The sequence below is a fragment of the Macaca fascicularis genome, chromosome 2 (assembly GCF_037993035.2).
Source record: "Macaca fascicularis isolate 582-1 chromosome 2, T2T-MFA8v1.1".
NCBI lineage: Eukaryota > Metazoa > Chordata > Mammalia > Primates > Cercopithecidae > Macaca > Macaca fascicularis.
Window position 1 is genome coordinate 130,535,718 of NC_088376.1, and position 17,237 is coordinate 130,552,954.

General features: G+C 37.1%; 1 protein-coding gene across 3 annotated transcripts in view; it reads right to left on the bottom strand.

Annotated features, from left to right (window-relative positions):
- SUCLG2 (succinate-CoA ligase GDP-forming subunit beta) overlaps positions 1–17,237 on the bottom strand; it is a 277,740-nt gene that overhangs the window by 91,803 nt on the left and 168,700 nt on the right. For all 3 annotated transcript variants that reach the window (XM_005547564.4, XM_045385901.3, XM_015446184.4), the window contains exons 8-9: positions 16,344–16,505; positions 13,998–14,140 (exon numbers count right to left, since the gene is read on the bottom strand). In XM_005547564.4, the coding sequence (XP_005547621.1) occupies positions 13,998–14,140; positions 16,344–16,505 (305 nt within the window). The remainder of the gene's footprint in view (positions 1–13,997; positions 14,141–16,343; positions 16,506–17,237) is intronic.

A 17,237-nucleotide genomic window follows, 5' to 3' on the forward strand; every position in this document is an offset into this window, starting at 1 on the left:
AGATCTTGACACTGCACTCCAGCCTGAATGACAGAGTGAGACTATTTCAAGAAGAAGGAAGGAAGGAAGGAACAAAGGAAGGAAGGGAGGAAGGGAGGGAGGAAGGGAGTGATTATTGATTGCAGGCTGGATGCAGAAATACCAAGCTGTAACCACTAGGAAGAGAAATAGAGTATGCTGATGGGGCTTCAATTTATGTCATATACCTTATTTAAGGTATTTCACACTGTAGGATAAATTGGTGCAACTTTCAATTGGTAGTGCTTTTAAGGATGTACCTGTACAGAAAAACTGAATCGAAGAATTTGTTCTTTCAGTATAAGTTCTCTTCATGTTTCTATACTTTTGTATTTTTCACTTTTGCCTCACCCACCCTTCTCATTTGAATACCAAATATCTCTTCTTTGGAATTTGGTCAGCACTGTCAGCATTTGGATTAACTATTTGGTCATTCAGCTTAATGGAGAAGAAGGCTCCACTCATGAAATGCAACTACTGATCACAGGTTATCAAACACAGAAAATAACAGAAATCATCCAAATATGAGGTGACTTTGGTATTTTCTCTCACACCTGCTACCCAAATGCCAACACTTTTGGATCATAATGACACAGGGAAGATTCTAAGTCACTTTTGTCTCCCTCTCAGAGAAATGTGCTGCTTGGGATTAACGAGCAAGTGAAACCTAGAAGGTCAAGGGTTAAAGCTCCAAATGGATTTTCTACTTGCTGTTTACAATCTTTAGGCCTTTGAGTATTAGAGCAGGCACCTAAATGTTTGCTCAAAAACATTCTACTGAGTTCTAATTGAGAAAAAAGGATGTGTCCAGAATACGTACAGATAACAATTAATGAAACAACCCACAGATAAGCCGGAAGAAAAATAATTAACTCGGATTTGTACCAGCTGGCCCTTGGGAATGCTAATATGTGTGTTTGCAGTGCTCCATTTCAGAAGACCTCGAAGGTGGAAATGAAGCATCCTCAGGAGAGGTTCCTGGGTATGCAGATAAAATATCCACGGATATTCAGAAAGGACCTCTAATTGCAAGAGAGTTGCCACCCAAATTAGGGTAAAGTTGCTGTGTAAACTATTTAAGTGGATAAAACTTAAAAAAAAAAAATCTGTAATAAAGCAAGCAACATTGCTCAGAACACTCTGGTAGGCCAAGACAAGATAAAGGAGGACAGCTCTGCTGGGCAGATTCTTTCATTGATAGCATTCATGTCATTGCCCACAAACTCCAACTCCAAATCACGGAACGGCAATGACATTTTTTCCTCTAAGGTCAACTATCAGAGAGGTCTGCTTGGACAAATATATCAGAAATAACAAACACCTGGCATTTTCAAGCCCCCTTTCATTTTTATATTTCAAACTAGCAGATAGCACCAGCAGATATATTACATATTTTTTTTTTTATTAGTTACTCACTGGCTTTTAAAATGACACAGGTGAGCAAGACGAGGTGTATTTCACTCACTGCTTTATCCTCAGTGCCTATAAGAATGCCTGGCAGGGATGACACTTAATATATTCTTGTTTGGCTGATGTTTCTAAATAGCTTTTAATCCAGTTTGGTCATTCTGTGATCTGGGGAACTAGTAACTGATTTCACAAAGGGGTCTTTGTAGAGCTGCCCCCTGACATGCTGGAGAACACCCCCTAGTCAAGTCATTCTTGCTGTGTAATGAATCTTGACCTCATGGTTGACACCCTGACTTGTACCTATGGCTGAGCTCCTGCCTGGTACTTGAGTCTTTCTAAAACCAAACTTTGGCTTACAGGAGGTTTGCCATGAATGCAGTTTGGCGCCTGCACTACAGTGTGGGGTTGGTGGCACTGGCTATTTGTTAAGAGAATTACCTATATGTTGTTTGAGAATTGCCTCCCTCTGTGTGTGCTCTGGCTATCTTCTAACATGCTGCTTTAGGATAAGGCCCCCTCCCTGCTGCCACAATCCTTTCTGTACAACCAACCATTTCCTGTACTCATTGCCTCTGGCTGCTGGATGGAACCTCATCCCACTCTCCGCAAAGAGGTCCTTCCTTCCAATGCTTGCCTGATCCTGGTGAACAAGTCCAGTCCTACATTATGGCCCCCACCAGACTGCCCCATTGTATTACAGTCTTGCCAGACACATGGCATTGGCATCTAGCCTGGAAACTGAACCGTTTCAGAAGGGCAACTCATTAACTTATTATGCTTTTCTTCCTGGCTGAGAATATTCAGCTAGATGACTTATATGGAAATTAAAAAACAGGCTGACAATATGAATTTGTTCTGAAAAGATATTTTTGGGGCATCTATCATGTTCTATGTACCATTATAGGGGCTACAGATAATGAAGTATACAATAGTTGAATAAAACAAAAACCATGAATGGGGAGAAAATTCAAGAAAGCTCTATACCTTGGTTATTTTTAAAGAATATGGAGCAAAAAGCAACAAGAAATGTAGGGATGGGGAAGGTGGCAAACAAAATACAATATTTCTGAGCAATTTTACAGAATTTTAAAAAAGAAGTGAATGAATAAAGAGATTATTCAGTGGTGAGGACTGTAAATTGTAAAAATCACATGAAAAAGAAAAAGGAGATGGGCACAAATTATCCCCAAGGACACATCTGATGAGGGTTATAAAGATGAAAAAGACACTTAATTTAGAAGTTCACCTGGAGTATGTTACTCCTTTACAAAGACAGAAAGTTTGGTGCGAATGCACAGAGAAACCAGTGGAATCTTAAGAGGGTTTTAGTAAAATAATTCATTTGAGGATTCTAGCAAGAAAGATAATGGAAAAATAAAGGTGAGTTCATTTTCTGACCAGTAGCAAGTCTCATGCTTGAGGCCTCCTAACCCTACTGACCTAAATATACCAGGAAGACATTGAACAGGAAGATCTTAAACTGAATAACCGGGAAGGTGCATTCGGCCACCTCTGGAATGCTTAGGTAGTTTAGCATCCTAGCAACTTGGAGGGACTGTATCAAATATTAATAAATGACTCACCATTAATTCTGAGATAATTAAAACTAACTCAAATTAGAAGTCCACAGAGGTAGTAAATGTATAAAATACATAAAAAATATGTAGCTTGGTCCTGAATTATATTGATTTTCCTTTTTTATTGTTATAAAACTGTTATGTACCCCAAAGCTTTTCTTTTTCCTCTCTAAGTCTTATGGCTTACTGTGAAACAAAGCTCTTCATACTTGTTACTATTATATTTGATTGCTGACTGCATCATACCCCGCTCTAAGCAAATCTGGTTTACAAAGTTCCACATGCTTTTTGAAAGAGATCTGATATATTAGGCTTCTTTAAATAAATATCTAAATAAAAATGTCCATTATTTAATACTGCTAGGAAAATGATGATCAGGAAGACTAACAACATGAGAAGATGTTCATCAGGCAATGATGGATAATGTTGGAAGAAAAATTTCTTAAATTATAATAGTGGTTGTATTACAGGAATACAATTAGGGAATTTTTAAAAATATCTCACTTTTAGTAGGAAATGTAAATTTGTAAAGGTGAAACAGCGATCATTATCTGATATAAAAAAACTTTCAAAAACATAAAGTGAAGATAACCTAAATTTGTAAGGAAATCATTCTTAACTGAAATGTCGAAAAACTAATTAAAATTTCTTCAAACTTTAATCATTCCATAGCTATAAAGGCAGTATGTCTAAAAAGCCATTACTGGCATATCCTAAAGGTTCTCATAATCAAATCCTTCCTTTAGGGGAACAAGTAAACTATGAAAACAAAAGATATTTTACTTTACATTTAGACTAGGGGTTTCTGATTGTCCTTTCTTTAAAAGTGTCTCAGTTTGGCGTTGGGGTGCACGTCTGTAATCCCAGCACTTTAGGAGGCTAAGACAGGCAGACCGCTTGAGCCCAGGAGTTTGAGACTAGACTGGGCAACAAACCCTGTCTCCACACACAAAAAAAAACTCAATTAGCCAGGTGCAGTGGCATGCACCTGCAGTCCTAGTGACTCAGGAGGCTGAGGTGGGAGGGTCTCTTCAGCCCAGGAGGCCGAGGCTGCAGTGAGCTGCGATCGCACCACTATACTCCAGCCTGGGTGACAGAATGAGACCTTGTGAAAGAGACAGACAGACAAGAAAAAAGGAAGGAAGGGAGGGAGGGAGGGAGGCAAAAAAGGTGTCTCTATCGTACAATCCAAGAAAAGCTGCTCATAATTATCCAAAAAGCTACCCAGGCAATTCTCATTATCCATAGTAGTTATGGTCTATACAGTCACTATAAGCACTGAATTAAAAATAACCATTGTTCTTAGGGGAAAGACACAGTTACATTTTTAGGAGCCTCTAGTCACAATATTTTCATCAGCAGATCAATTCCTACTTTTGTTTTAAGTATGCTTCTGTTTAAGGACACTTTATTTAATATATATCGTTGCTTCTCGTGGCCAAGAGCACTGTAACTCATGCCTGAATGAAGCTTATCTAGCACCTGTATGCTCTCTGTAGGGCACATCACAGACTTCTTACACTTAGGAACGCTAGAAAGCATTCAACACTATGCTTAGGGGCCAACAGTGAAATCATACACACAAAAAAGGAAAAAATGCAAAACACATGGCCATAAATAGACTGCAAAAGGACACGTTTTACAGTATGAAAGCTGAAACAAGAAGGCAGAGGATTGCCTTGTTTGATCTCATTTGGGAACATGTGCATTGGGTGACTAAAATTTTTCGCCACTCTACACATTCCCTTGAATGACCTTGAAAGTGCTGTGGAATTACAAATGACTTTTGGAGTACAAATTAATCTTAGCACACAGGCAAGTTTCAAAATACAGAATAAGCAAATAATGATCAACTATACTAAGAATACTAAGAGAAAACAATGTAGATTAGATTACAGTGAAATTCCTCCAACACTTTAAAAGTATTCCTTGGAAATAAATAAGAATCCTATTAATAACTAGAGGAACATGTCACTTCTGATCCTAATATTCATTTTGCTTTAAACAGACCGGGAGAACTGTTCCCTTTGTGGGAGGGGTGGGGGGGAATACCATCTTTTACTTGAAATTGTACCACGGTACCTTGATTTATGAAATGACAAATTTTAAAAGTCTTAAAACAAGTTTCAGGGGAAACTAAGGAAATCATAGTAAAAAACACTAACGGGCATGAGGTGATTTCAATATACTCTACACAAAAGTATTTCAAGTATACATACTTTATTATAGTGAGACATCAAAATTTATATAAACAAATTTAAAGACAAGAGTCAGGATGCAGGAAAACATGAGTGATGACATATATAAAACTACCCATTCCCTTGATCTCAAACACACACACACACACACACACATACACACACACACACAGAGTCCTGTATTCTAAATCACTGTGAGAGTGATGTAATAATGGAAAACTAGACAAAAAATATGAAATGGCAAGTCATAAAGAGGCATTAAAACTGCTGAATAAAAGAAAAAGATTAAAAAATGCTACCTCTCCTGTTAGTAAAGAATCACAAGACATGAGAAAATAAATGGGCACTCATCTCACTGAAGTTAGCCCTCCACAGGTCCTTCAACTATTATTGAGGTAATTCAGCGATACATGTGAAAACCTTAAAATCTGCATACGTTTTGACCCTTACGCTTCTAGGAATTTATCTTACACGAATAATCCCAGCTTTATGAAAAGTTACGAGTACAAGGAGGTTCACAGCATTATTTTAAATTTGAAACACCCTGAATATAAAATAACAGAGCACTAGGTTAAGTAAACTTGTATATCCAAACCAATAAATACCATTCTACCACTGAAAATGTTATAAAGAACTGTACCAGGACAGCTAAAACAGACATGAAAAAACGAAAGAAAGCAGACTATATAATATTGTCAATTATGTGATACAAGTCTAGTTTTGTCAAAACTAGTGTGTGTATATATATGTTTTTTAAAAAGGTATATATAAATATATATATGTAATCTATCTTATCATTTTCTGTTTTGTTTTTCCTTATTTTAATAATTAGGAAAAGGGACTACTATTTATACAATGCCCTAAAACAAAGACAAAAGACTATTTAGCAAACTACTAAGTCGAGCCAATTTCTTAGGCAAGCCCATATGGACATGTTGCTCGTTTAGGAATGAGACCATCTTTTCTAATTCCTAATTCTCTGACAGTGGGTGGGGCAGCATGGAAGGAGGAAAAAAAGGACTCATAGTATCTGCAATCTCCTGAATCCACGGGGCACATCCCACAAGACTACATCTCACCTCTACTATACAGGAAAGGAATCAGAGACCTTCATAGTCAAAAGGATTTCAGCCTTGTTCTTCTGAATGATTTTCCCAAGTTCACTACCCACATCTAATGATACCTTTACCAGGCTTTATCTGAATTGTAAAGTAACATCTCAAAAATAATAATAGTGCAACTTTCAGATGCCCTGCCACAGAAGATTATTCTTAAGATGCAGAGATTCTTGACATTATTCTTGACCACTATTGATTTTCTTTCTGAGAAATGCACTGTTTTTTAATTGTTGCATTCAATTCCTTCTTTTTTCGATGCAATAACATTAAGGAAAACAACAACCCTAACTCTTCTAATAATTACATATTTTTTCAAACTATATGGCATTATACTTTGATTCATGGTCCATTTATCTTTAACAGTCTACAAAGGCATCTACACAGACGACTCATAATCAATTCCTGAGCTTGCTGGGACTAATGACAAAATTTACTAAGCCCCAAATCTGTTAAATTCTTTAAGTCACTTACTATAAAACAAACTAGGGTGCATTAAAATCTGGATTTTGAAGACAGAGTAAAGAGTAAAAATCTTATTTTCGATTTGTTTCTGAGGGTATGTCAGTGAGGAGCATGAAAATAGATTTTGAGTGTTCCATTAGGGATGGTTTGAAAATGTGGTAGCTAGCAGATACACTGATCATGTGGAAGATACAAAACCAAATGCAGTCACCAGGACCCACTTATTACTGAGAAGTATTGGCAGGTAAAATGGACAAGCGTGAGGTGGGCAAGGAGGGCCAGACATTATTGGAAATTTTAATTAACTGGACATCAGGAAAAGATATGCAAAAATCAACATTTATGAATTCCTGACAGTGGGAAAACTACTGCCAGGGGAAAAAAGAAAAGGGCCTGGAGTGGTAGACGGTTTTCCATCCTCCAGCTTATGCAGAGTGACTGTCCCTAAATAAGGAGCTACTCTAAGTGAAAGTGGAGACTAAATGACCAGCTGCAAATTCATCAACACAAAATTAATTTTATCATTCTTTTTTTTTTTTTTTTTTTTTTTTGAGACAGAGTCTCGCTCTGTAGCCCGGGCTGGAGTGCAGTGGCCGGATCTCAGCTCACTGCAAGCTCCGCCTCCCAGGTTTACGCCATTCTCCTGCCTCAGCCTCCCGAGTAGCTGGGACTACAGGCGCCCGCCACCTCGCCCGGCTAGTTTTTTGTATTTTGTAGTAGAGACGGGGTTTCACGGTGTTCGCCAGGATGGTCTCGATCTCCTGACCTCGTGATCCACCCGTCTCGGCCTCCCAAAGTGCTGGGATTACAGGCTTGAGCCACCGCGCCCGGCCTAATTTTATCATTCTTAACAGACTAGACTATCAGGTCAACTACCACTAGAAAGAATGGCTGCCTGGAATTTTAATCTTTTCTACTCTATACGAAAAAAATATATATTTTCAAGCAAGCCTGCAAGAATAGAAATGCAGGGTAGTCGTTTCAAAAATAATGCTCGCATTGTATAAAGTATTGAGCACTGTATTCGAAAATAAATTCCTACAAGAGTTCTATTGCCCTACCAAGAAAACAATCGCTTGCAGATAAGCTATTTCAGCAAATACATGTGGTGTGTAATGAAATGGGTTTTGCTTTGTTACAGTAATTAAAATGGACACCAGACCTGAAGAGTCTCCAAGCAGACAAAGCTAGTTAGGCCTCATAAGTGATCTTAACTCTGCTTGATTTGCAGACATAAACAAAACTTGAGCTATTTCTTGTAAATGCCTATGTTAAAGAAAAACTTAACTTAAGACTAACCAATTGGAAGCAGAAAGTTCTAGTTATCTAACTTATGGTTACATAACTAGAACTTTCCAACAGGATAGACCAAATAAGGCAACAGGATAACTGTAACTAATCCAATATTTTCTTTGCTTTACTTTCGTGACCTATAAAAATCGTCCCTTTACGTTCTTTTGATGGAGCCCTGGAAGCACTTTTGGTTTGGAGCTGCTCAACCTGTGAATCACTGGTTATTCAAATCAACTCTTGACAATTTTATGGCACCTCAGTTTATGTTTAAACAGCTCCGTGCCTCTGTTATAAGCATGTATCTGAAAGAAAACAGGATATTCTTCTTTGTGCTTAAACTCTAAATGTGCAATAATTTAAAAATATGAGACAGCACAAGTAAATCCTAAAATATATTTATTAAAATGTAAGGCATTTGCATATACCTGATACTGAAAATATGGCATGCAGTTTTACTTCTCTGGCTTCACATTCTGAAGTTTCTGAAGCATATACCATAGAGCACAAAAAGAGCTGGCCTCTTCTCAAATTTATAACAAATGATATTTTGTTCTTCTTGCAAACATGAATTTAATCCTCCCTTTATTAAATTGTTTCCTTGGTTGTCTGAGCAGAGAATCATTGTAAGCTACTGAGTCACTTACACCTTCCATCTGCATGTCAATTTCAAAACAACACATGCAGTAACACTGATTATCACTGAACCTGTATCAGACACCTCCCATTTCTGTAGATGTGCATTTATTCTAAATCCAAGTTTTGGAAGTGATAATGGAATGAAACACTCAGAAAATATCAAAAGCTAAAGTTTTCACTGTGCTTTAGAAAGGTTTTCAAGTTGGTACTTAAAACAATGCTTTAGGGTATTATTTTCATGTCTATAGATGAGGCAATAGAAGTTTAAAGAGTATATTCAAATGGCTAACAAATACGTGAAAAGGTGCTCTACCTCATTAGTCATGACAGAAAGGCCATAATGAGATAATGCCTCATACTTAACTGAATGACTAAAATTGAAAAGACTAACGAGTAGCAAAAGTAAAGTAAAAGATAACAAATGCAAAAGAGTATACAGTACATGATTCCAGTGATACTAAGTTTAAAAATAGGCAAAACAAATCTGTGATATTAGAAATTACCTTTGAGGGCCAAGTACAGTGGCTCCTGCCTATAACCCAAGCACTTTGGGAGGCCAAGGCAGGAGGACCCCTTGAGGTCAGGAGTTCGAGACCAGCCTGGGCAACAAGGCAAAACCCCGTCTCTACTAAAAACACAAAAATTAGCCGGGCATGGTGACACATGCCTTTAGTCCCAGCTACTCAGGAGGCTAAAAGTCAGAAGAAAAAAAAAAAAAGAAAAAAAGAAAAGAAAAGAAATTACCTTTGGAGAGAAAGCAGGGTAGGAAAATGATGGGGACTACATGAGGAGGCTTCCAGGATCACTGTTATGTTCTATTTCTATTTCTTTTTCTTTTCTTTTTCTTTTTTTTTCAGATGAAGTCTTGCTCTTATCTCCCAGGCGAGAGTGCAATGGTATGATCTTGGCTCACTACAACCTCTGCCTCCTGGGTTCAAGCAATTCTCCTGCTGCAGCCTCCTGATTAGCTGGGATTACAGGCGCCTGCAACCACACCCGGCTAATTTTTGTATTTTAAGTAGAGACGGGGTTTCACCATTTTGGCCAGGCTGGTCTCGAACGGCCGACCTCAAGTGATCCGCCCGCCTTGGCCTCCCAAAGTGCTGGGATTACAGCCGTGAGCCACCGCGCCTGGCCATGTTCTATTTCTCGATCTGGCTGGAGGTTAGATGATATGTTCACTTTGTAATAATTCATCAAGCTGTATACTTAAAATTTGTATACTGTTCTATATGTAGATTATACTTTAATAAAAGTTTATTAAATTTTTTAAATGATACTGTCATATGAAATTATTTTCCCTCTAAATGGCAAGTGTGCATGTGTCTCAACTTGTGTAACAAAACAACCCTCTGAGGTTAAGCACTGCTACTATCACCACTTTATAAATGAGGATATCAAGGCACACAGAAGTTAAATAGCGGGCCCAAGGTCCCACAACCAGTAAGTGGTAAAGACAATACTGGAACCCAGGCAGTCTGGCATGAGAATCCCACTAAGAGTCCCTTCCATTCTTCAACTTGTCCTTGGTGCTTAGGTAGCACATTTCTTCATAGATATTTCAAGGGCTTTGAAAATATGACTCAAAGTTGGATCTAAACCAGGAAGTACAATCAAATCCAATGAGGAGCCTTTACTAATGCCAATCATGTACTTTTGCTTTTCAAAACTAGGCCCTCAGAGAGCAAAAGATTTGTTTATCTTTGGCCAACAGAGTTGGGGTCACTGGGGAGATTCGTGCCAAGTGTCCTTTCCTTGTATTCACTTCACAAGATGTTTCGTGTAAGTGAACACAAGGTGTTTTGTGTAAGTGAACGCAAACTTACACAAAAGTTTGTTACATTTGCTACACCTTTGGAATTCTAAGTTCAGAACTAAAATAGAAACCAGGGTATAATTTGGAAAACAAAAACCCAAGGATAACATTCTATACAGTGCTTTTCTTTTAAATGTCTTCAAATTCTTAACAGAAAACCACAAAACCCTACTTCTATTTCCTATTTTATATTATTTTTGCTCTTTATGATTTAAAGAATACTAATGCTTAGAATTAGTGATGAAGACCACCAGCAGAACAAACTCTATTACTTTTCTCTCATCTCAAGCTCAGCTGGAAGATAAGAGAATTATAAAATATTTAATGATACACTTCATATGAATTCAGTTCAGTAAGTGAGTTTATCTTGAAAAGACTCTTGTTTTATTCAGCTTGGTAGAGGAACTTCATTTCATATATATGATAAAAATAATAAGAAACACATTAGTTATAGAGATACTTGTGTTAGGTCCAAGTGAAAATCAGCATTTGGGTTAACAGTCAAGCAAAAGAAGTAACATTTTCTGCTCTATGACTGACATCATGAGTGGAAATATATGTCAACCTGTAATAATTTTATTCAATGACGCTTGTTTACTAATCAACAGAATTATCTTAGACAGACTGCAAATAAGCAGTTGTTAACATCAGTTGATAAAAGTTTAACAAAAACTGGTGTTCTGTAATTTTGACTTTCTGTGTATTCAACTAACCAACCATTTTATCTAACAAGACAATCGATACCTTTGAAATAATTAGCTTTGGGCTCTCAGGAACCTCTACTTTTGGGCATGTGGACACGAAATAATTACTGCCAAAAACTACAGCCAGTTTCCTTGCAAAATCACATCAACTCATCTATACTATTTTTTAGGTTCTGTTCTCTAAATTTTGTGAAACGAAGCCAGGATTGAAAATACTCATTACATTTCTATGTTTTTTAACCGGTTTTGAAATTTCAAGATTTGGAAAAAGTACTGTGAGATGAGCTGTGCATTCATTTTCCTGATATAGCATGAGAAAAATAAAATAACTCCCACATACCTTTATCTACCCAAGATGACAGCTAATCTCAAAAAAAAGTTGAAATAATCCAAGCATTTGAAAATATTCCATAAAGTCAAAATTTTGGAAGAGAATAGTTTTTTAAAAAGGAAAAAATGGCTCTGACAGTAATTTTTCCACTCTCCCTCCCCACCCTATAGGTTTTACAAAATTAAAATTTGAGGTGAGGCACTAAGAAAAGCTATTTCAGCGAAATCCTATGATTGCCCTGGTAGATTTCATCTTTCAATGACTCTCTATTATTCTTTGCACAGAGTTTCAGCAGATGCTGGAAGTTCAGTATTTTATTACAGTTGTCTGTCCTCTGGGTACTTTGTGGTTCGAGCAGCTTAAGGAGCTGTCTCTCTCGGTATTTACAGATTTCAATTGGTTTGGGAATCTCTGGGAGGAAAATGATTCTTCCCTTAGAAAGCAGTAGGAAGAAAGAATAAGTGAATTAATACATGATTAGAGAGCCACTGATAGGTATTTCTACCTAACCAATGAAAACAAAGCGCTTATGTAAGTGGAAACATTGTTCTTTTGGCAAATACCTTCCTCATGGCTGGCTGCCTTTGAACTTCAATAACTTTGCTATTCCTGAATGGCACTGGAGAATTGAAAATAAGTGCTAATAATACCTTGCCGTCTGTTTTGTGAGTCAGAAGAAAAGATAAGCAAAAATATAAGGCCACCAACTATTTAAGTCATGAGAAAAACAGACAAGTGTACTACCAATATAAGACAAAATTTTATGCATGCAAAACAAAACAGGCTATTGCCAGTATATTTATTAATGGGAAGCTTCCATATTTAGTTCAGACCACATTTCATTTTTTAAAAATCTGGTATTATTTTCATTTATGATTTTCTTAGTAATGATTCAGATTTCCTACATCTTCAGATACTTTAGTAACCAACTCAATTTATTAGATACTCTAACAATATTGAGAAAATGATTCTCAAATAAAGTTTAGGCCAATTGTGATGGCTCATGCCTGTAATTCCAGTGCTCTGAGAGCCTGAGGTAGGAGGATCACTTGAGGCCAGGAGTTTGAGACCAGCCTGAGCAACATGGCGAGACAAAAAAAAAAAATTGGCCAGCCATGGTGGCATGCACCTGTAGTCCTAGCTACTCAAGAGGCTGTGAGGGGAGGATAGCTTGGGTCCAGGAGATCGAGGCTATAGTGAGCTATGATCGCACCATAGCACTATGGTCTAGGTGACAGAATGAGACCCTGTCTCTAAAAAAAGTAATTAAAAAAATAGAGAAAAAGTTTTATATCAAATTGTTGTGGCATATACGTACTTCACAGGCCTGTTAAAAGAATGAAATGAAAACCATGTACACTAGTCTTTCAAAATATTTTGGTCTTTCTATGTAATAAGCATCTACCTAAACCACGTTATAGTCAACTGAGTATCTACAGGTAAAACAAAGCATACTGATATTTAACTTGGTTACTAAACTAGCTGATTAAATATTAACTGAATGCCCACACTGCCCCTAGCATGGGTGTGGTAGCTACATTCTAGTCAACTACCCTCAAGTTAAAAAGATGCACATGAAGCAGCAATAGAAACTATGAAACCAGGTACAGTTACTTGCTACTTAGTGCATATGTTACAAACTAATGGTCAGTGATAAAAATTAGAAAGCATACAAAAGTAGGTGGGGCCATTATTTCCCAGTGATATATGATCCTACAACCCTAAGATTTTCCAATATTTGGTAATACCTTCAGCATCTTTATGGAAGGAATCATAGTACACCTTCCTTCTAAATCATGTAAGCATAGGACCAGTCGCTTCTGTGTAAATTACCCAAATAAAGTTCATGCCAACCAATGTTTCAACTGGCACACTGTATTTTTTTTATTTCCTTCCACTTCTCAGGACTGTACACACAACCTCTGAAGTAAGATCCCAGGAGCTATTTATAAGCCTTTTACCCAAAATGAGAGTTAAATCATCATGTATTCCAACGCGATATAAGATAGAAGTTGCAGGCTGGGCGCAGTGGCTCATGCCCGTAATCTCAGCACTCTGGGAGGCTGAGGCGGGCAGATCACAAGGTCAGGAGTTCGACCAGCCTGGCCAGCATGGAGAAACCTCGTCTCTACTAAAAATACAAAAATTAGCTGGGCGTGGTGGCATGCACCTGTAATCCCAGCTACTTAAGAGGCTGAGGAAGGAGAATCGCTTGAACCCAGGAGATAGAGGTTTCAGTGAGCCAAGATCGCATGCCACTGTACTTGAGCCTGGGCAACAGAGGGAGACGCCATCTCAAAAAAAAGATAGAAGTTGCATCTGGGGCTGCAAAGTACACATATTGACTTATCAACTCTCACCAGGAAGAACAAGTGAGCTCTTGACGGTAAGAAATTAAACTGACATATAATCTCCCTACAAAAAGAAAGGTTACCTTAGGATCAGCTGTGAGCAATTTGAATGCTTGATATACTTGAGCTTCCTTTACGCCACCTCCAAGATCCAAGAAGTTGGCTGGCTTCCCACCATTAAGGAAAATGATATCACAAGTAGCCATGGCTAGCCCAGCACCATTCACTGTGAAATGCAAATGGGACACAAGACAGGCTAAATTTAGCAACATGAAATGGTCCATAAACATTTTCCCTCCCCCATATTGCCAAGAGAGAACTCTGTCATTGCCAGGCCAATTTATGTCCTGTTTGGAATTCCATTAAACCAGATTAGTGCATAGACTTTTAGGATAAAGAATCAGGACGTGTATATGCAAACAATGAAGCAAAAAAGACTTGGGAATGAGGAACAGGATGTATTGGGAAGTTAAATCAATCTGGGAAACAGAAAGAAGGAAAGCTTTAAGTAAGTAACCGATTTGGGCCAGTAGTAAAGAAGGAAGTTTTAGGTTCTGGAAAGTGTAAGCTTAAGAGAATCAGGAGGCAGAGAAACAAGCTGTGAGAAGTTGCTAGGGCCTATGAATTACATTCTTTTTAATATACTTTAAGAAACAGTGAATGAAGAATGGAATTCTCTTAATGTTTTGCTTGCTGAGAATACGCTCCTCTGAATGTGGCATCTCTGGGATTGAAGCACAGTGGTCCCAACTTCAGTGGGATTTTATACCTTTCTACACTTAGTACAGTCATGCATGTTTATATAATGTTACCTGGATAAACTTAGAAACAAATGAACAAATGACAGCACAAAAACAATATTCCTATCCCCTTGTTCTTTTTTCAAATTAACATAAGCAATGCTCACTAGCAACCCAATCGTTAAAACTGGAACCAAAATGTGCCAACATCTTAGGAGCCCTTCTTAAGAAAGTAGGTGAAGAGTTTTAACATCAAAATTCTTGTTTTCCAGGGCTAAGTTTTATTCATCAATTACACTTATTTTGCTTCTTAAGCTTAATGATATAAAATTACTTTCCTCAAGACAGAAAAAAAAAAATCTCCTTAACACAGCAGAAACTCACAAGGTAAAGTACCCTTCATTTTTCTGACCCTCCAATTCCCTAGAAAAGCCTATGAACTGTGACTAATTAAATTTGGAGTAACTCAAATAAAAATGGTTTATACAGAATCTTAAAACAATTTGAAATGCGTAAATCATAGATTTTGAGGCTGCTATGTGGTCAAACCATGCACATTCCTACAGAGGCTATAAATAATCTGTATTTAATTTGTTTTAAACCCATATACATTTCCCCTTTCTAAATGCCTACAAATATTGAGAGTGCATTAGCTTATCAGGATCAGAATGATGTGAGTGATCTGGTACATTACAGTTATTGCTCCAATACAAAGCAAGAGCTTTTGGTATCACTTATAATTGGATGTCATTTTCTATTGTACTGAACAGCAAACTCTTGGATGAGGTCTTTTCAGTTCTGAATATAATGATATTGTTGGTTTAATGAGCTACAAATCATTTTTATTTTAATTCCATTAAGATTAAGACCTCAGTTTCCAGTACAATGAATTGATTCTACCAGAAACACAGTCTTGTGCAATTAAGTCAGAAGCGTATAAATCTGAGCACTATAAGCTGTGAACAATAATAGAAGCTGTACTGCCTCTATAGCCTCATTCTTATCTCAGCTGGAGAAGCCATTTTCACAAATTTAGATGAGTGTGATGAAATCAATTGTTTTATTAATAAACTAGCATAATGGATTAAACATTTTATCATTTGGTTATCACAGAATCTGAAACTTTAGTAAAGTGATTAAAGTGTATGTCCTCTTCTATTTCCTCTGATAAAGGAATTTTGTTTTAAACCTAAATTTCAGAAGAGTTCTAGCATATTAATACTGAGTTGAGCAGCAAAGGTTCTAATTTTTTACTAAGCAAAGTTTAACTGAGATGTTTTAAGTCAGTAGTTCTCAATTGGGGTGATTTTTGTATACCACAGTCATTTGGAACTGTCTGAAGACTTTCATTTTAATTTATTGATTTACATGGGTTTATCTGTCATCACAACTGGGGGTTGTTACTAGTATCTAGAGGTTAGGATGCTAAACATCTTATGATGTACAGGATAGCAAAGAATTATCCCACCCAAACTCTCAATAGTGCCAGAGTTGAGAAATTCTGCGTTAACCCAGTAACCATTAATCAAAACAAACTTTGAGAAGAAACTTGGATTGTTTTCTACGACCTTTCAGCTACAAAAAAACTTGTATGCTTACTTCTTCTTGGTAAATGACATTTCAGAAATCCAGGGTTCCTAAATTCTATAAAAATCCACAAAGCATTCTTTTGATATAACTGCTTCTTACCAAAGCAGGCAATGTTCCCATCTAGTCCTATGTATTTTAGATCATATTTGGCAGCTTCGTTTTCAATGGGCTCATTCTCGGATTTGTCGTCCATAGCAAATATGTCTTTTTGTCGGAATTCTGCGTTGTCATCGAAGTTTATCTTGGCATCAAAACAGACAACTAAATAAAGAAGAAAACAATCATACTTGAATATCTCTTGAGGATCTATAAATTAAGTTCTTCAGGCTGGTAGGCACAAGAGAAGGGAAAGTAAGTGCTGTCATTTTTTTTCTCATGCTACAGGCAGGAGTGGCTACTGTGGCTTTCTTGACCTTTAAATTTTAGGGTTTGCTCCCTGTTGCCAAGGGACTTAAGTTCTAGTAAAGAACATAGTAATTTGTATCTGTTGTTCTCATTTCAATAGAATAACAACAAAAGTTGCCATCAACCTTCAAAAGTTACAGACTGGCACAGCTTCATAGATACAGCTTTGATTCATTATTTTTATTATATATTTTTAGTATTTAACCACTAATTATCAACTTTCTCTTCTATGTAAAGAGAGACTAAATAATACTATTAATTATTTTGTCCTCTTTTGTCCTTTTCTTGATACGGTGAAGTGAAATTTTTATTGAATCAGTATCCTCTCTAGTATTTCCAAAAGATTTAGTGGAAAGAATGCCAGGCTAGAATCACTCAATCTTTATTTGATCCTTAACTAACTCTGTAACATATATTAAAAATACAAATTGTATACACGTGACTCTTGAACAACATGGGTTTGAACTGTGAGGGTCCACTTACAGGTGGATTTTTATTCTCAAAATGTAAAGCCCAAGAGGGTTGACTTTTCACATACGCGGGCTCTGCAGGACCAACTGCAGGAATTGAGTATGAATGAAGTTTGGT